General features: G+C 40.6%; 1 protein-coding gene across 1 annotated transcript in view; it reads left to right on the top strand.

The window, feature by feature from the left end:
• The first annotated feature begins 390 nt into the window (after positions 1 to 390).
• LOC122352377 (fibrillin-2) overlaps positions 391 to 20361 on the top strand; it is a 43998-nt gene continuing 24027 nt past the window's right edge. Inside the window, exons 1-32 of the mRNA XM_043249792.1 lie at positions 391 to 533; positions 665 to 747; positions 1786 to 1881; positions 1975 to 2067; positions 2662 to 2757; positions 4399 to 4596; positions 6057 to 6182; positions 6380 to 6505; positions 7314 to 7466; positions 7696 to 7860; positions 7941 to 8054; positions 8217 to 8336; positions 8534 to 8659; positions 8911 to 9033; positions 9280 to 9402; positions 10284 to 10436; positions 10878 to 10931; positions 11702 to 11827; positions 12053 to 12178; positions 12486 to 12605; positions 12726 to 12863; positions 13914 to 13964; positions 14057 to 14182; positions 15020 to 15247; positions 15339 to 15464; positions 15704 to 15832; positions 16957 to 17082; positions 17175 to 17300; positions 17871 to 17993; positions 18109 to 18234; positions 18759 to 18884; positions 18999 to 19121. Coding sequence (XP_043105727.1) covers positions 391 to 533; positions 665 to 747; positions 1786 to 1881; positions 1975 to 2067; positions 2662 to 2757; positions 4399 to 4596; positions 6057 to 6182; positions 6380 to 6505; positions 7314 to 7466; positions 7696 to 7860; positions 7941 to 8054; positions 8217 to 8336; positions 8534 to 8659; positions 8911 to 9033; positions 9280 to 9402; positions 10284 to 10436; positions 10878 to 10931; positions 11702 to 11827; positions 12053 to 12178; positions 12486 to 12605; positions 12726 to 12863; positions 13914 to 13964; positions 14057 to 14182; positions 15020 to 15247; positions 15339 to 15464; positions 15704 to 15832; positions 16957 to 17082; positions 17175 to 17300; positions 17871 to 17993; positions 18109 to 18234; positions 18759 to 18884; positions 18999 to 19121 — 4012 coding nt within the window. The remainder of the gene's footprint in view (positions 534 to 664; positions 748 to 1785; positions 1882 to 1974; positions 2068 to 2661; positions 2758 to 4398; positions 4597 to 6056; positions 6183 to 6379; positions 6506 to 7313; positions 7467 to 7695; positions 7861 to 7940; positions 8055 to 8216; positions 8337 to 8533; positions 8660 to 8910; positions 9034 to 9279; positions 9403 to 10283; positions 10437 to 10877; positions 10932 to 11701; positions 11828 to 12052; positions 12179 to 12485; positions 12606 to 12725; positions 12864 to 13913; positions 13965 to 14056; positions 14183 to 15019; positions 15248 to 15338; positions 15465 to 15703; positions 15833 to 16956; positions 17083 to 17174; positions 17301 to 17870; positions 17994 to 18108; positions 18235 to 18758; positions 18885 to 18998; positions 19122 to 20361) is intronic.

The following is a 20361-nucleotide window of genomic DNA, read 5'->3' on the forward strand; positions in this document are numbered from 1 at the left end:
TGTGTGTGTGTATGTGTGTGTGAGTGTGTGTGTGTGGTTTATAAAATCGGAGCTCTCTGCTCAGACGTCAAAGCCATGTCATTCAGTATAGCAGAATTTAAACACCTGACAAAGTTAACCACCCTATATATAGTAAAGTATTAATATTTTAAGTAATTAATATAGTATGCTTTAAAAATGATCGTACCTCTAAAACATCTCCACGTCTGTCTCCTTTAATAGCTCTGTCTCTCCACCCCGGACCTCCTCCTCTTCCTCTGCTCTTCAGCGCAGAGCTTTATCTCACAGCTTTGTATCTGAGGGCAGAAGAGCACTGGTCTGATTCCTCCTTCATCTCATGATCTAACTGACTGTGAAGGTCCTCTGGGTTAAATTACATGAGGATCTATCATGTCTCGAGGGGCTCTGAGGTGTTTGGTGGGAGTCGTTGCTCTGCTGGGAATTTCATTGGTGAAAATCTCAGGAATTCATGGAAGAGCGTCTGTTCATATGGATGGATCTCAGAGACGGGAAAAACATGAGTCCCTGAGAGGGTGAGTCTCATGACACACATGCAAACTAATGCTGCTTTTATGAGAATATAAGACTGTGATGTGCTGTTACTACAGAAGCGTGTGTGAGATATATGAACAGTTCTCTGTGAATGTGGTCTTGTGTTTTTCAGTCCTAATGTGTGTGGGTCAGGGCTGAGGTCCTACTGCTGTCCGGGCTGGACGACTCTGCCCGCCGGGAAGCGCTGTGTTCTGCGTGAGTCCAGAAGCTCCGGCTCCACGGATCTGCTCTGTGTTTTCTTGATCCTGATAGAGACGCTCTAGAGGGAATGTGTGATGATTTACAGAAAACATACAGTAATAGAAAAAACACTCAGCTTTTGTCTGTACTAGAGCTTTCGATGAATGATGATTAGACACAGGATCAGTGATCCCCAATATATATATATAAGCCTCTATTTAAAATGCATAACCCTAACATAATAAAATAGTAATTAAAATAATAATAATTATAATGAACAAAAATGAATAAATGAAAATGAAGAGTGGAAGATGGTGATGGTAATATCTGTGTTCTGAGTCTGACTTCATAACACCCAATTCAATTTAATTCAGTTCAAGTTTATTTATATAGAGCTTTTTGTGATGCATTTGTTGCAAAGCAGCTTTCCAGGGAATTAAGTTTCTACAATATGTTTATATACTGTACAAATTTAACATATTTACCTTGTGAGGAAAGGCGGTAATCCTGTAAGTTGTCTGAGGGACAGCATCTTCTCTCAGATCCAGACTGAAGTTTATTTACAGAAACAGAGAAACAAATAGGGACTAAAAGAGAATAATTAGCGTAGCTGCTGTTCGATCCAAGGGAACATTATTTGTTTAACCCAAGCTAAAAAACAATAATGTGCGTTTAATCAGATGTAACTGCAGTACAAATATAAGATGCATTACGTGAATGCTTGGCTGCTTTTAACCTAGATTTAAGTAGAGAGAGTGTGTCTGAACCCAGAACCTTATCAGGAAGGCTGTTCCAGAGTTTGGTGATGAAGAACGTATCAGGCAGTCAGTGCAGAGACTGTAAAATGGGGAATATGATCCTATTTTCTTGACTTGGTAACTTTTGGACTCAACAGCTAGCAGCCCATTACAATAGTCCAGTCTCAAGCTCCTGAAAGCAGGAACTAGCTTTTCTGCATCAGAAACAGGAAACATGTTTCGTGTCTTGGAAGAATGCAACTCAAACACATTCAGACTGTAAGAGTGTTGAAGCTGTTAATGCTGTCTCTCTCAGCGATCTGCCGGAGCGGCTGTGGAGACGGCTTCTGCTCCAGACCCAACATGTGTACGTGTCCTGATGGACAGACAGCCCCGGCCTGTGCCACATCATGTACGCTTCTTTTTAACACATATCTCAGGACACACTGTAAAAAAGGCTAGTGACTTAAATCCTTTCTGTCCTCTTCTCTTCATCCCGTGAAAGCCCAGTGCGGTGTCAGGTGTGTGAACGGAGGGCTGTGTGAAGGTGACCGCTGCCGCTGTCCGGAGGGATTCACGGGAAGCTTCTGCGGTCAGCGTGAGTGTGTTTATTGTGAATTTGACCGAATGTCTCCAGTCCTCTAAATGCTGAAGGTTGGTAAGTCTCCCAGTCATTGAACACATTTATCTGCAGCACTAACACACTGACACGACAGACCCGGTGTCCTGAAGGACCCGCTGGAGCTGATCAGGCTTCTTCATCTGATGTAAATCATCCAGAGAAGCGGTCCTTTCTGTCGGGGTTTAGACAGGCTTTAGACAGTTGAGGGCAGGCCAGAGCTCTTGGCTCAGCTGATGTTAAAAGTCTTTGATTCTGGTTTTAAAGACGTGGCATTTTTCCAGTGCTTTGAAATGCAAGATGAGCACTTTTAACCTGTATGGACATTAGCTGTGTTAACGGCCAGACATAATCTCTGAAGTGTCCTGGAGCTTCAGATTAAGATGATAATACAGATGCCTGACGTGATGGCAGAGCATGTCTAATATAATGTCTTTAATCTGAAGAATGGTTGTGATCTGCAGCTGTTTGATCCTCACGAGCGTCAGATGTATGATTCCTCATATTCGGATGCGTATGAGAGACAGACGCTGAGCCCGAAGCAGCTTTTGAACACAGGTTTTTTTCTTCCAGCTGTGTGTGAGAAGAGCTGTGGAAATGCTGGACGCTGTGTCGGACCGAACCGCTGTGTGTGTGTGTACGGCTTCACTGGACCGCACTGTGAGAGAGGTCAGAACAAGTCTACAGTCAAACCACTGAAAGAAAAACGGAGACATTGTTAGACAGTATTATATTTTAAGGGTAGCAGTTGTGTGTATTTTGTGAATTTAATATGTTTATACTGTATAAATACACACACATGCATGCATACATTTACGTTACATCTGACATTTTAGTATTGCAGTTCCTTGCGGAGATATATTCATATATTATATATTATAACATGTGAGGATGAATCTAATGCTTTGAGGTGAACGTGTCTGTGTCCTGTTCTTAATCACAGATTCTAAACTAGGTCTGGAATATATGACCCTAGAAAAAGTTTTTACCAGATATTGTCATCTGAACGAGTAAAAATTCTTCCACACAGTTTTGACTAACTGAGGAAAAAAGCATTGCAATAAATCAGAGAACTGTCTGAGCCTCCATAGACAGCAACACAACTGAAATGATCCAGATCCAGAAACTCAGTCAAAACAAAAACAGTCCATGAGACATCAGTGGCTCGACAAGATGTGCAATCCTACAAAAATAAAATAATTTACTAAACCATTCTTCTCCCTTGTACTCTCTTTTAATTAGTTACCATACAATATCACTGTCTCTGAATTTGAATAAGTTAAACTACTTTTCAGTTACTTTCATTGAAATAACTTCAGATGTATGACAAGCTAATCTAAGTAGATCAAATATTTATTGCACCTTATTATAAATCTAGTATAAGGCTGAAGTGGTTTGAGTGTGATCTCCAGACCTACAGCAGAATGTAAAAGACACAGTGAAGACTCGTGACACAATACAGTAAGTAACAATAACTGTCAGTAACATCAAACAATAACAATAACATCAAAGATAAATTATGGCAGAGATACCAAATGCAATAAAGCTATAATATAGAGCCCACTATAATACAACACTTAAAGACTGAAGACACAAAACCTGTTGTAGGGAGTATGTTTTTCATTTTTATTGGTAAATGCATTATATTACTGCATTACAGCAAAACTTAATATATTACTGTATTTGCGTTACTTTTGAAAAGCTTCTGGATCATATGGACAATTATTCTGAGCAACACCGAGTGCTTCAGTGTGAGGCGTCTACCCCTCAGCTGTGAAAGATTTCTAAGAAGCGCAGAAAGAGAACATCAGGAGAAAGAGTTTTTTCAGGATGTATAGGAGCTGGCTCGGAGCGGACGGTAAATGAAAGCTCATGGCTGTGTAATCCAGAACACATGTTCAGACTACCTGAGCTCTCTCCAGACGCCTCTTAAACATCATTAAAGGTTATTAAAACTCTTCTGGGGATGTTAAAGCAGGCAGTCTGCAAACTGTAATTGTTTGCACAAATGTTTTGTGTCCGTGCTAGTTATGCAATACAAAAGCTGAAACAAATCCATCAAGACGGTTAAACTAAAATATATATTCCATAATAACTCTTAAAAAAAAGTTCTGGTGTGAATCAGGAGAGAAATCAGCGCAGGTCAAGCAGCGTTTCCAAGCCAAAAGGATTTTAACGTAACAGGACATGCACTTTTTTACTGGAGGAAGTGTGATTATGGATGTAATGGTCTGTGAATCGGAGTGTAAATGTAGCTGCGTTATAATGTTTCTATCGTGACTTGATTGTTGGTGTTTGTGTATGTGTCAGATTACCGGACAGGGCCGTGTTTGGTCCAGCGGCCGGATGGGTCATGTGTGTCTCCGAGCGCGGGCTTCGTGAGCAGTAAGGCTCTGTGCTGTGCCACGCTGGGTCAGGCCTGGGGTCATCTGTGTGAGCTGTGTCCGGCGCTCGGCTCGTCCTGCAGCAGAGGCTTCACGCCAAACACACGCACCGGAGCCTGCCAAGGTCTGTGGGCTCTGAGTGACCTTATACATCAAACTCTTTTGTAGAGAATTAGTTCAAACAAGAATCATTTAATTTGAACAGAATCGCTGTTTCGGCAGATGATTGACTGAATGAGTCGTGTAGCATCAACTCTGTGCTGGATATTACAATCAAAATGTAGTGAAAACACGATTTATTAGCACAGTAACAGCAGTTTAAGACATTAACTTGTAAACACAAAACACAAGATACTTCTCTGGCTTTATTGGATAAACCTAAGACACATAAACTAACTAACTAACTAACTAACTAACTAACACATAAACACACATTCACCCAGTTGCAGAAAGTAAGGAAAGAATGAGTTCAAGAGAATGAAAATGTGAAATCCCAAGTTTACAGTAATATTTATAGGTTAAAATTATATTACATTCACCAGTTCACCTCTAGGGGTGTATTTGCTTTGTCTTTGTGTTACTGGATTCTCTTTGTGGTCGTCATTGCAAAAAAAAGAGGTTCCCAAAGTGTTAACTGATTGGTTGGAAGTTCAGCTGTCATTGAAGTCTTTGGTGGTCAATGATTGGGCATTGGTTCATGGAAATAAAAGAAACTAAAGTATATAAATAGAAGTAATGAGACTAGAAGGGGTTTCTTCTCGTTGTGGCTGTGTGGCAAACAATGTACCTACAGTCAAGTTAAAAGCATCAGGTCAGCTAAGAGTGTCATTTGAATCATATCTTGAGATAGCTTTTAAACACATCCCAAATCATAAATCATGAATGTTATCTTATCATGACATGATGACATGATTTTATAACACGAATATGGAACATTTGACTAAGAATTGATTAGAAGCAAAGAGATTGAATCACACACATAGTAAACATTACATTTTAAACTATAAACCATTCAGTAGTTATTCAAAAAACATACACATTATATATATATATATATATATATATATATATATATATATATATATATATATATATATATATATATATATATATATATATATATATATATATGCCGTTATGCATATCAGTGAGTAGGTGCTCATAAGCCCTTTTAAGGTTCTGAGCATTTATATACATGAAAGGACAGTTTCTGTGCCAGTTCTGTGGATGTAAGAGCAGTTCTGTGGAACACCGAGGTTAAAAAGTCCTGAGAGGGGTCCAGTCTTTAATTGGTCGTGATCATACTCTACCATTCATTTTAGTTACTTGCCCTCCTTTCTGAGCTGGGTTTAGTGTAGTTTGTGTTAATGTTGAAAGCTGTCCTGAATCTGTTGGATCCGTTTGTCCCTAATTTTATGACATCCTGTGTCCTGGGGCTCTTTGTTGAATCTTGACTTCTCACGTTACAGTGTTCAGATTGTGATTGTTTGTTGGGTTTTCATCCAGTCAGGTATTCAGTCCCAGACCATAGCTTGAGAAGCAAGGGAAAAGTGTTTAAGTGAGTTGTATTTTGTCTTTGTCCAGATGTTGATGAATGTAAGGTTGTGTCTGAGCTGTGTAAAGGAGGAAAGTGCATCAACACTGTGGGTTCGTATCAGTGCCGGTGTCCCGCGGGTTTCCAGCAGCACAGGACTTCACTGAAGTGTGAGGGTAAGAAACATCAAGTACACATGCCAGGAAAAGAATAATAGCATACTTAATGAAATGAGAGCGCATGTGTTGAGTTCTGGCTCTGTCTGAACACAGCCTTTTATTAAAGACACTCATCCACTGCTTTTTCTTTCCTCTGCAATACTGGAGCAACAAACCCGCTTGAGCTAATAAAAGTGAATGTGTAAATCCCTCAGATGTGGATGAATGCTCCAGCGTCCAGCCTGTGTGTGACGGAGGACGCTGTGTTAATTCAGCGGGCAGTTTCTCGTGTGTGTGTCCAGCTGGATTCTGGCCGTCTGCTGACCGGACACACTGCCTCGGTGAGTCGGACAGAGATGAACTCTTCTCTCTGTTATACGTGTATAGTGCTGGAGTAGCTGTATACTGAAGACTTGAAGACATTGGTAATGATTATGGTGTGTTTGTATGTACTTTGTCCAGCACTTGTTTAGGCAGGTGTTGAACACCGCAACCTTTAAGGCCTTGACCTATAATTATTCATACAGCTTTCTTGAAAGAAAGTAGTCCAAAAAACCTGCAGTTCATGAGATTAGACTGTTGTGGAACCACAGAAAAATTTTGCCCTGCACCTCAAAACAATATTTAGTAATATATATGATTGTAAACATTAAAAAATCAAAATACGTAGCGAGAAATGTTTTGCATGCATAGAGAGGTGCCTTGAAGAATCTGAGCTGCATCAGAAGAGCACAGGAGGAACATGCAGTAACTACAGATCAGTGCCAGAACATGTGTGTCTGCGTCTGTCTGACAGCATCCTTTGATTTTAATGAGAGCACATGAACAAACCACATCCCTAAGCACAGATGTTGTGTGGTGTTACTGTTCAAAACACTTTCCTGTTCCAGGTAAAGTCTATACTTATACTTAATGTGTGTAGAGAATGCACCGGGAAGTACCGTATGACTATAGAGACACACACTGCTAGAAAGTGCATGAACACCCGTGACTGAGCTATACGTGTAAATATAGAGCACACACACATTTACCAGAGACTTTAATCTGTGGATCAACTTAAAGTGGATCAAATATTCACCTAAATATTAACTTTCCAGGGAAAGTTTTTATTTTATTCTCTTACTGTGTATAGATGTGTGTGTGTTTCAGAGCAGCACACAGGTGTGTGTTTTGCATCGGTTGTGGATGGACGCTGTGGTCAGGAGATCAGCGGACGCTTCAGTAAGGTCCAGTGCTGCTGTGAACGAGGACGCTGCTGGACTCAAAGCACAGCTCATCAGATGTGTCCCGTACCGGGATCAGGTGAGTAACACACACAAATCACACACGCTTTGTGTTTTGATTGCATTTGTTTGTGACATTTATCAGTAAACTACTGATTCAAGCTTTATTTAAATTGACATTATCTTTTAGGTACTTATTTTATTAGAAATCCATTTTGGTGGAAATGTTCCAGAAATAAAAATCACTGTCACTGGACTCATCAAAGCAAAAGTCTTTTTGTTGGACTGATAGCTCTGTGTCTGGACAGATGAATACTTCAGGATCTGTCTGGTGGGCTCTGCTCTGAGGGGCTTTAGTGAAGAAGATGCTCAGCGTCCCAGCACCTTCAGTCCTGACCAGACACTAGACCCGCTCATCAAACCTCAGATCTCAGCGAGTGGTCATGGATTCAGAGCCCAGCGTCCTGCTGTCGGTGAGCAAAACTCAACAAGACCGAGAATAAGAGCTCTCCAGCTGCTTGAAGGCCCTGATGAGCTTGTGTTTTCTGTGCAGTGCGTGTGAATGAGACGGTCAGCAGGTTGAATGGACGCTGTGTAGCGGTGGGCTCTGACCACCACTGTGACTGTAACAGAGGATACAGAGCGGACAGCAGAGGACAGTGTTCAGGTCATTCACCTCAGCACCACAAACCAGGAATCAGACATGAATGATGTTCAGTGGCTCAGCACCAAAAAAACCCATGATCTAGAATCTGACCAGACATTTGAAAGAGCTGCAAAAAGCATATTAGAAAAGGACCTGTGTGTGTCGTGTGTGTGTTGTGTTCAGATGTAGACGAGTGTGTGTCTGATCCCTGCACCAACGCAGACTGCTTTAACACTCCTGGATCCTTCTACTGCAGATGTCACGCAGGCTTCCTCAGGGCTCCTGGAAAACAGGCCTGCGCTGGTGAGAACCAACCACCAAAATATATAGCATATATCAAGTATATAAGCATTCAAATATAGCAATCAATTAAATAACAACATTTTGGTGTTATTCATGTCAACATAAATGTCAGTGTTTGTGTGGGAAACATCTCAAAGTGCCTACAATTAGAACAAAGTGGACTAGTTAGTAGAAACACATGCAGATTTGTTTTGTAGACCTAGATGAATGTCTTCAGAATGGACTGCTGTGTAAGAACGGCCGCTGTCTCAACACTGAGGGCAGTTTTCAGTGCATCTGTAACGCAGGGTTCAAACTCACAGCGGACGGGAAAAACTGCATAGGTACCACATCGTCCAGAACCTTTTCCATATCAGTTCCCTGTAATAGTTTATTACACACACACATAAAAACATATTTTTGCTATAATCCAATAAATATGAATCCACTAAGAATGTACTGCGATATGTATATAACGTGTGTGTGTGTGTATATATATATATATATATATATATATATATATATATATATATATATATATATATGTGTGTGTGTAAATACAGATATGTAGTGAGTCTCCTTTATTCTGACTCAGATCGTGATGAATGCGCCGCCACAAACATGTGTTTTAACGGCATGTGCATTAATGAAGACGGCAGCTTTAAATGTGTGTGTAAACCTGGATTCAGCCTCGACTCCAGCGGACACTACTGTACAGGTGATCTCTGACCAACTCCGACAAACATGACAGAAATAACATGTGCATGATGCTCAAAGTGGAATATTTGTGATTCAAGTCAGGTGTGTGTGTCTGTCTGTATGTCTGTACTTCTGTGTGTGTGTGTGTGTGTCTGTCTGTATGTCTGTGTGTGTGCGTGTGTGTGTGTGTCTGTGTGTGTGTGTGTGTGTGTCTGTGTGTGTGTGTGTGTGTGTGTGTGTGTGTGTGTGTCTGTGTGTGTCTCAGATATGGACGAGTGCCGGACCCCAGGTGTGTGTATGAATGGACGGTGTGTGAACACACAGGGCTCTTTCAGGTGTGAGTGTCTCGCAGGTCTTATCATAGGAGTGGATGGACGCACATGTGTAGGTAAGAGCACACTCACATACACATAAACCCTGATTTATTAAATTCCAAATAAAGTGTCCTGATTTGCCCAGTGTGTGTGTTAAGATGAACACAGCCTGCAAAATGAGGCTTAATCCTGTTCTAATTGTTGCATTACTCTCTAATTAATAGTTACACAGTAGTATAGTTGTTATTTTAAATAAAAAAAAATGCATGTCTGCTATAACCAGCTTTAAAACAACATTTTCCCAGGTATACCATATGCAGCTTTTGAGTTTACTCCAGAATCTTGCAGGGGCAAACAATATCAGCGTGGCAAGACGATGGGGTATATCCAAAGTACACCGGCTGGGTCAGAACACAGGCAAAACCAGACAATTAGACTTAGATTGAGCTTAATAGGGACTAATACACAGAACAGTGATAAGAGCTATACAATACTCGGTGGAGAGTGAGAGAAAGTGTGTGTGTGTGACTGAATGCAGGTGAAACCAGTCAGTGCAATGGAGTATGGGAAATGAAGTACAGAGTGATGTATTTGTGGTGTGAGAGTGAATAATGACACCTTGTGGTGAACAAATGGAAGTTCATTGATCAAATTCATCATGACAACTTTCATGTTTTTTGTGTGTTTTTATCCTGTCCTTATTTTGTGTCTTTTTTCTTATTTGTCTGACACCACAATTGTATTTGATTAAGAGAACAGGAGAAATACTTCTAAATGAACCATTAAAGCACTATATGATGAGCAGCAGCAAGCACCTCACACTCTTTGAAGGTTTATATCTGAAGGTTTGTCGTAGTGTGTGCTCCGTGGGCAGTGTGTGTGTGTGTGTGTGTGTGTGTGTGTGTTTCTGCAGCAGTATAGTTTTGACTGTATTCCTCTTCTATTTCTTCTGCAGACACACACGTGCGCAGCAGCTGTTACAGGGCAGTTAAAGCAGGCTGGTGTGCTCGGCTCGTCCAGCGGTCAGTCACCAGATCACAGTGCTGCTGTGCTAACCCTGACCATGGCTTCGGTGAGCCGTGCCGTCCCTGTCCTGCCACACACTCAGGTACACTCATTAAACACGACCTGCTTGCTACAGCTGTGTCTGGATGAGGCTGAGATCTGTCCAGGGTAGATACAGCTAACTAAACACTAAAACCCTTCAAGCTGTGGATTTTTCATGCACTGTTACTCTTAATGAGAGAGATTTGGGAGCAGAACCAAACCAATATTAAGAACAAATGGAATTTTACTGCTGATAAAACCAGCTCTGCTTAGTTAAAGCATCTATAAACAAACCCATGATAATGAATAAATGGCCCAGTCTTCTACCCTGCATCCCATCAGATAAGAGCACGCAAATATCTCTTTATCTGAATATTAGATTAGATTAGGAGATTATGACCATTGTTCCTGTCATTTATGTCGTAGCTGCTGTTATTCTCAGCGTGGTTTAAGTCTGTAGTTTCTTGTGGATTCTGTACACTGCTGTCATGTGTTCTTCCAGCTGAGTTTCAGGCCTTGTGTTCGAGCGGCGTTGGGTTTTCTGCTGATGGTGAAGGTGAGTCTGATATGCTTCATGCAGACTAAAGAGTGGGACACATTACGTGATTTTTACTCTTTTACTCGTTTGTCATTGCTTGCTGCTGAGAGTTTACATTCAAAATTACAAAGTCATTTTATGATTAAAATTATAATTCCATTCAGCTTCAGAGAGGTTATCGGTGTTTAGGCTGCGTTTACACTGAAAATCTTAATGCACAGATCTGATGTGTGCTTTTGACCGTATCAGATTTTTTGGCCCTCATGTTTACATTCACTTCAGACACGACTAGTATCTGATATGTTTACATTAATTCCAACCCAAAATGATTTTCAGTGATGGCTTTACTTTAGACATGCTACTAAAATGATTTATATACCTCATGTTAATTATTATTTCGCAGCTTTGACAACAGCTGTTATGGATGTTTTGCAGCACAAAATCTGACTCAGCGTATAAAGACCGGAAAATAACTGCAGTTTTCATTTGTCTCATTTTTGTCACATTTGTTTCAATATACACCTAAAGGTCTCGCCTGAGTAAAATGAGCTGTTACTAATGCTGTCCTTACGGGCAAACATGTCATCCTTGCATTAGGAGTTCTGTGGGGAATAGGTTATATGTGTTTAGACGTAGGTCTATACTTGAAAGTGTATGGTTAAGATTTCAGCCTTCTTACAAGACTTCACTAATAAATCTATATTTCATATCATTCATTCATGTTCTCATAACCTCACTACAGGATATTGTCAAAGTGTCTTCATGTTTTGTATTTTCCTGTGAGACAGACATTAATGAGTGTGCTCTGGATCCTGATATCTGCTCTAATGGAGCGTGTGAGAATCTCAGAGGAAGTTTCCGCTGCGCCTGTAACAGCGGCTATGAAAGTGACCAGACCGGCACAAACTGTGTGGGTCAGTCCACCTTTAGTACAGATCTACTATGAGCTAACACATTCAGTGTGTGTCTGCAGTCATTGTTGTGTTAACACAGTGAATATTGCTTGGAATTTAACGTCTGTGAGATGTATATATTTGACTGGCGAGTACATTGTAAAAAAAAAAGAACAGTCCATAGAGTGTTATTGTGTATGATGTGGAGCAGAAGAGTCAGCTGTTATCTGATGTGTGTTTTTTTAGATGTGGATGAGTGTGTGGTGAAGCGTCTCCTCTGTGATAAAGGCCTGTGCAGGAACGTGCCGGGGAGCTACAGCTGTACCTGTCCGGCTGGATTCACCTTCACACACCACGCAGAGACCTGTGACGGTCAGTTACAGCATCTGTGCCTGTAGATCCTGTAGGTCTTTACAGTAATCCTGACCTGTCTGCTCTAGCGCTTTATAAACAGAACTGTGTGTGTCTTGAGAAAGAACACTGTAGCTGGATCTACTTCTAAATAGTCCCTTATTATAGGTGTTACAGGTGTAGATAAGGAAAATGGATTTACGTAGATCTCACTTATATTATATACGTTTTGTACATTTTTAACACAAAAAGCATCTCTTCTGCTCACCAAGGATGCATTTAATTGATTAAAATTAAAAAGATTTGTCAGATGAAGTGTGTTCTGCAGATGTGGACGAGTGTGTGAGCAGCCCGTGTGTTAATGGAGTCTGTAAGAACAGCGAGGGCTCTTTCTCCTGTGAGTGCCCACTAGGAAGTAAACTGGACTCCACCGGACTCGTATGTGTTGGTAAATGTACAATGTTAAACACCTCTTATGATTTTAATGTCATAATTCACATTTATTCAGGAAACGCCTTTTTATGTATATCTGTCTCTGTTAAAAGCGCTGCCTGCTGTGTTTTCACAGACAGTCTGAAGGGCTCGTGCTGGTTGACCCTTCAGGACGGCCGCTGTGAGGTCAACATGAACGGAGCGACGCTGAGGTCTGAGTGCTGTGGGACGCTGGGAGCAGCCTGGGGCAGCCCGTGTGAACCCTGTCAGAGCGGTACCACAACACTGCTGCTCCCTATCTAGTGCTCTTCTAGAGTATTATACAGAGTAAAAGTGCTCAAAGGCACTCACCTTGGTTTTGAATTCACAGTTCAGTATGTTTTCAGCAGGAGATGCAGGGGGAAAATACACAAAAAATATGTTTATTGGTAAACCTGTTAATTAAATTATAATTCAATTATTGTGAGTAATATATACGTATCAAACACTGATTGAATGATCACGAGACATGATTCAGTTCAGTACTGTTTCTTACACCATACCTTCTGATGTTCATTCATGTTTATTTTGTAATATAATTAATAGTAAAGGATGATTGCATTAACTTGTGCTCTATTCTTAAGAGCATTACATGTGTCAGGTTAGCAGCTCATGCCTGTCTTGAGATAACAGAGCAACAGATAGCAAGGCAACATCCTCTACTTATTAGCATTGTTAAAGCAGAGTTATAATAGAGGCCCCATTCAAACGTGAGCAAACATCCCTACTTCACAACGCAGCGGTTGTTGGGGAGGAAGGTAAATGAAGCAGACATACTGCTCTACATGTGTTCAGAGAGGGATTTATCTGCTGAAGGCTGCTGACAGAAACCCTGGTTTACTCCTCAGACTGTGAGATCAAAGCATCCTGGTCCAGACGCCATGGATCCTGTAGGCCTGTCTTGTCTTGTGCCACAAGGTGGTGCACTTAAGCAGAGATCATGACTTGAAAGCAATGAAAACATCTGTTTCCACAGTTTCTGATTTGCCCTCATGTTTCACACCTGTGTCTACTTAGTTCTCTTGTGTAGTCCCTGGTGTTTCTCAGTGTGTAGATATTTTACTTTACTTTAACTAAGAAGGAGACTAAATATACATCTAAAGATCTTGTCAGTTCAGTGCTTGCTCTGTTTATCTGTTTCCAGGTGGTTTTGTACAGAAGGGTTTGCAGAAAGAGCCAGTTATTTTATATCAACCCCTGCATGTTAACTTTATTTTATCATATGCTTAAAGATATTTTGATATCCATTTTGTATGATATTGTGTTATATGATTTATGTGCACAGATCCTGTGTGTGAACGAGGATTTGCTCGATCAAGAGGAGCTTCGTGTGAAGGTGACCATATTGCGTGATAATGAAGTGACTGACCCATGAATCTGTCAATTCTGTGATTTTCACCCCCCCTCTGTGTGTGTGTGTGTGTGTAGATGTAAATGAATGCGAGGTGTTTCCTGGAGTGTGTTTTAACGGGCAGTGTGTGAACACTAGAGGATCGTTTAGATGTCAGTGTCCAGAGAGTCTCAGGCTGGATGTCTCTGGACGTGTCTGTGTGGGTGAGTCAGTACTGTTTGTAGCACAAAATCTCTGCTGGACTGATACTTAACATTTTTAGTTTGCTACTTATTACAAATTACATGACAAAGATTGTGTGTTGTCTATTAGATTACATTTTATTGATAGTGTATTCTGGGGCATCCGATGACTCCTTTAATGCACTGAAGCATGTTTCCTGATCTGGCTCTTTGGAAATTATACTGATCTTGTGAGCTACAACCTGCTACAAGTGCCCCTATTATGGCTTTTGAAAGGTTAATATTTTGGTTTTGGAAGTACCCAACATCAGGTTGACATGCACGCAAGGTCAAAAAACCCATTCATTTTCTTATAATATGCATTTATTTTACCTTATTTGTTCAATGACTCCCAAATGATATTTTATCGATTAATTTCCCTACACTCCTATGGTGATTGGTCGATTTCAGCGCCCCGTAATGGTGAAGAATGAATTTGCATTTTAGTTCAAATCAACATGTAAAGCAAAAGAGAATTACAGACTGTAGCGTTGTTTTTCAGATAAACAAGTATGTTAACTTAGCATGTTTCTTAAATATCTGCAAACATATTATAGTATTTTTATGCTTTAGTAGAGTCAAAATCCTACATCAAGCCCCTTTAAGGTCTGGTAAATACTACTCCTATAACTTTGTTTTGACATCAGCACTTCTGGAGGTGTTTTTAGGAATCATTTCAAACACATAAAAGTTAGAAAGGAATGAGGCTGAGCACTATGATGGAAAGCATCCGTTGCTGAGGTTGTTCTTTACCATTTAAGCACCAAGTGATGCAAAGAATTGGAAAGAAATGTTCTTTCTTTGTCCGTTGTTCCCCAGATGTTCGTTCAGAGCCCTGTTTCCTCAACTACGATGAAGACGAGTGTTTGCAGGCGGTGCCGGGACGCTTCCGTATGGACGTGTGTTGCTGTACGGTGGGTCTGGCCTGGGGCAGAGACTGTGACCCGTGTCCTGAGCCTGGAACAAGCCAGTTCAATGCTCTGTGTCCGAGAGGACTAGGCTTCGCCAACAAAGGAGACATACTCACTGGAAGAGCTGTCTATAAAGGTCCAACAAATACCACTTCCACTGTATCCGCTCTCATGAGGTTCCTGTATGCCATATGTTAATGATGTTTATGCAATCCCCTTTTTGTCAGATATCAATGAGTGTAAAGTTTTCCAAAGCATCTGTATTCATGGAAAATGCCGGAACACTATTGGAAGCTTCAGATGCCGTTGTGATAGTGGGTTTGCTCTGGATACTAATGAGCAAAACTGCACAGGTGATTCTGAGTGTCTGTGAAGATCATCTTCATCAGTAAACAATGACAGTCATAAATGATCATTTAAACCCCTGAGTTACATTCTGGTATCAAATATTGTGCTTCCCCAATATAATCCAGCAATATAAACTCTTATATTTGAATAAATGCATGTTTTATCATTTTCAGATGAATGTTTGTGCTGATCCTCTGCATACATTTCAGCTGAAAATGTTTGTCTCTGCGTGTAATTTTGACAGATATTGATGAGTGTGTGATCTCTCCTGATGTCTGTGGTCATGGCACGTGTGTGAACACACTGGGCAGTTTTCAGTGTGACTGTTTTCCAGGCTATGAGAGTGCATTTATGATGATGAAGAACTGCGTGGGTGAGTGACGATTTACTCTTTACATTTCATTACTTAATTGAGGTGGTAAAGATAAGATATGTAAAGCTTTATTCCTCAAACACAGGAAAGAATAACATCTTTAGGTAAGATGCAGGAGATCTGTATTCATACTCTTAGAGCCTCAATAAAATATCATAATCAACGATAAAACTGTGTGTCTTGTTCCGTCTATGGTTCTCATCTAGATCTTCTGATGAAGGTCATCTCTTTGTGCTGATCCAACATCTGGATAAGAACTTAGAAACAGAGTGTTCCCGGTTCCAGCTGATCTAATTAATGCAGCCTAACAATCCTTTAACAGATTTGAATAATAGAAGAACATTAGTGTGTTATGTGTAGGCTAGGTTAAAGAGATGTGTCTTTAATCTAGATTTAACCTGACAGAGTGTGTCTGCCTCCCGAACAGTGTTAGGGAGATTGTTCCTGAGTTTGGGTGATAAACAGGAAAAGGATCTGGCCCCCGCAGTCGATATTGATTTTCTAGGTAGTATATTCTATAGTAGATATAATATGACAAGAGCTTACTCAAGTATTGATGAGCTAACCATTCAGGACTTTATAAGTAATTAACAAGATTTTAAAATCTTTCCGATGTTTAATAGGGAGTCAGTGCAGTGTTGACAGAATCAGACTAATATGATCATACTTCCTAGTTCTTTTAAGGACTCTACTGCTGTGTTTTGGACCAGATGAAGTTTATTTATCAAGCGTGCAGAACAGCCACCCAATAAAGCATTACAATAATTTAACCCAGAGGTAAAAAAAAACACATGAATTAACATTTCTGCATTTGACTTAAGAGCATAGGTCGTAATAAGGTCTTGTCAAAGTTTTTTCTCATTTCCATCACAGGAAATTCAAGAACTGACTATTAACTTGCCTCATTGACAGGAGCCATTGTAATGATGTGACGTCACCTGTCAATGACTTTAATGCCATGCCTGATGCTGTGTCTGAATGCAATGCATTTCTATGCATAATGTTGGATTCCTAAGGTTTCTTAAACATATGTCCCTCGAGTAGGACAGGGTGGAGTATATTTTCCCCTAATTATGAGAGTAACCATCACTGTGGTGTATGCATGTGTGTGTTTGATGCTGTAGATATTGACGAGTGTGAGCGAAACCTGTCTCTGTGTAATGGAGGCACCTGTGAAAACACTGAAGGCAGCTACAGGTGTGTGTGTCCTCCTGGTCATCAGCTGTCTGTGGACGGCGGAGCCTGTGAAGGTGACAGACAATATCACCTCATTCTTAGATCAGGAGCTTCTCATCTCCATTACATTGTTTACTCTCCTGGATCTGTTATGGTTTGTCTGCAGATGTGAACGAGTGTGATCTGAGCAGCAGCTTGTGTCTGAATGGCAGGTGTGTGAATGTGCTGGGGACGTACCAGTGCTCCTGTACCTCTGGTTATCAGACCACAGCTGATAGAAAACACTGCACAGGTCAGAGCTCTGCATGACCTCTAGATGAGCTTTAATGTTCATTTACTCGTTTTCTCCCACTCTGCCCTCCCACTTTCATAGTAGGGCCGCCACAAGCATGTAGTTTAATTAATCTGATGACTAATTTATTAATTAATTGACTAATTCATTTCCTACTTGTTTAAAATGGACCAAGGACCATTTAATTAAAATGTCCACTTAATCTTTAATGTTTAATAGACAGAAATACCATAACCACTTTAATTAAAAGAATATGTGGATATCAAAAACTTGTAAACTCAGAGTGAGGGTTTGAGCTTTTTTTTTAAAACCGTGATTCTTCTTATTCTTCTGTAGGAGTGTCATTATTCGTGTATCATACGATTCATGATCATTTTCCAAATCATAGTGATCATCCCTATGAGTGAGCAGAACACGTGTGTGTCATTATTTAGTTGTTTAGAAAGACCATGAATCTTACGATACACAATGCACAAATCGTTACACACCTATCCTGTGTTTGTTTAGATTCATAAATGATTGAAATGACTTAAAATAGTTAAGTAAATGTGATGTTTTTCTGTTGCTCAGATGTAGATGAGTGTATGATAGAGAACGGAGGATGTGAGCTGTACTGTAGTAACTCAGAGGGCAGTTACTCCTGCAGCTGTGGTCAGGGATACGCTTTGACCCCGGACCAGCGGACATGTGCAGGTGAACCTGAGAAACCTCAGCGCTTCTTCTGTATCTCCAGAGACCACTGAACACAGCAGCTATTCACAAACAGTATGTACGCACACTCATAATTCTTCTGTCCGTGTGTCTTCAGATGTGGATGAATGTGAAGAGGATGCTGACATCTGTGAAGGTGGTCAGTGCACTAATGTCCCTGGAGCCTTTCTCTGTGTGTGTCATGAAGGATACATGACTTCAGCGGACATGAGGACATGCATCGGTACGCTGCGCAATTCCTTTTCAGTTTTTCAAACTCTGTGTTTGTTCATTTTATTTTAGAATTCAGTTTACACAGCACAACTCTCAATATTATTTACAGTGATGGCCAAAATTATTAAAAGACTAATATCTTAGCCAGATAAAATGGTAGTCAGTTATTTCTACCGTCTGCTTTAGTGTGTCAGTAGGAAATATCAGTATAAAGTTCCAAACATTCATTTGGTCATTAATTCTAATAATGCAGTGAGATGTTTGAGATCTGATCTGATCAGTCTGTCTGGAAAGACATGAAGAACCAGAACAAAATGAGACAGACTCAATCTAAGAATGCGGTAAAAATTATTTTATAAATAGATTTTCTGTTAATTGAATTAAATCAACATTTGTTTTATGTCCTGTATGTTTAAAGCATTTTTTTGTCACAAAGATGTCTTTCTTTACCGGGTCTGTCTTCAATCTTACAGTCTTCTGATGATCTGATTTCGGTTTAGTCTGTTGGTGTGGGCCTTTGTTTGATGTTTTCAGACGTGAATGAGTGTGAACTCAACTCCAACATCTGTTTGTCTGGGGAGTGTGAGAACACCAAGGGCTCCTTCATCTGTCATTGTGAGCTGGGTTACTACGTGAAGAAAGGAACCACTGGCTGCACCGGTCAGACCTGATCCTGTTTCATACTCAGTATTACTTTATGTGTACATGTCGATACTTCACAGGCTGTCCTGCTTGTCAGTGGTCTGTAGTGTAATCTCTCATGCTCTGATGCAGATGTGAATGAGTGTGAGACGAACACTCACGACTGTGACACACAGGCCATCTGTTTCAACACACCCGGACACTACCGCTGCTCCTGCAGGGACGGATGGTCTGGAGATGGAGTCAGATGTGCTGGTGCGTATTGTAATTTAGTATGACGCTGTCATGAAATGGTGTGTAGTCTGCAATATTACAATACATTTTTAATTCCTAAAACCCACTATAGTAATAAGTGTAATATACAGCTTGAGCTGTATGGTTTAATTTAATTTGTTGTATTCATTTTCTGAATCAGAAAGATACATTGCTCAATTTTAACTTTTTTATGACTGTACACAATCATTGAAAGCTGGAAATGCTTGTAAAATTTACATTTACATTTACATTTAGTCATTTAGCAGACGCCTTTATCCAAAGCGACGTACAAATGAGGTAGGCATATAGAAGCAAATTAATATCAGCAAAAGGGCAGTAGTGCATAAGTGCTCTGAGTGGGGTCTTGTCTTACCTAACGCAGACACAAGGCTTTTTTTTTTTTTTTTTTTTTTTTTTAAACAATAAAAGGATAGGAAGGAGCAGGAGAAGAAGAAGAGAGTGCTATCAATGTTGGGTCAAGTGCAAACGAAAAAGATGAGTTTTGAGTTGGTTTTTGAAGATTGCTAGTGACTCTGCTGCCCTAGTGGTAACGGGCAGATCGTTCCACCAGCGAGGAACAGACCAGGTGAAGGTGCGCAAGAGTGATTTTGCACCTTTTTGTGAAGGCACTGCAAGACGCCTTTCGTTTGCAGAGCGTAGGCACCTGGAGGGAACATATGATTCAATTAGTGAGTGTAAGTACGAGGGAGCGGAGCCTGTGATTGTCCTGTAGGCCAGCATCAGGGATCTGAATTTGATGCAGGCATCTATAGGAAGCCAGTGTAAACTAATGAAGAGGGGCGTGACGTGGGCCCTCCTTGGTTCGTTGAAGACCACCCTTGCCGCTGCATTCTGGACCATCTGAAGAGGTCTGGTTGTAGAGGCTGGGAGGCCAGCAAGGAGGGCGTTGCAGTAATCCAGTCTACTCAGGACTAGTGCCTGGACGAGGATCTGTGTAGCGTGTTCTGATAAGTATGGTCTGATTTTCCTGATGTTGTACAGCACAAACCTACAAGATCGAGCAGAATCTCAAAATCTACAAAATCAGTTAAGTGCCATAATGAAAATGCATGAATGGGAGATGTTTGGGATGTAGAGAAGTTAGAGTAGTCCCTGAAAACATTGTGTTTGTAGTCAGAGGAAAGGGTTGCAGAAACATATTGAGATGAGAGGTGAAAGTTGCATAAAAGTTGGTGGAAGTTGGTGGAGTTTTGAAGGAATGCTAAGACAAAAGCACTGA

The sequence above is a fragment of the Puntigrus tetrazona genome, chromosome 10 (genome assembly GCF_018831695.1).
Source record: "Puntigrus tetrazona isolate hp1 chromosome 10, ASM1883169v1, whole genome shotgun sequence".
Classification (NCBI taxonomy): Eukaryota; Metazoa; Chordata; class Actinopteri; order Cypriniformes; family Cyprinidae; genus Puntigrus; species Puntigrus tetrazona.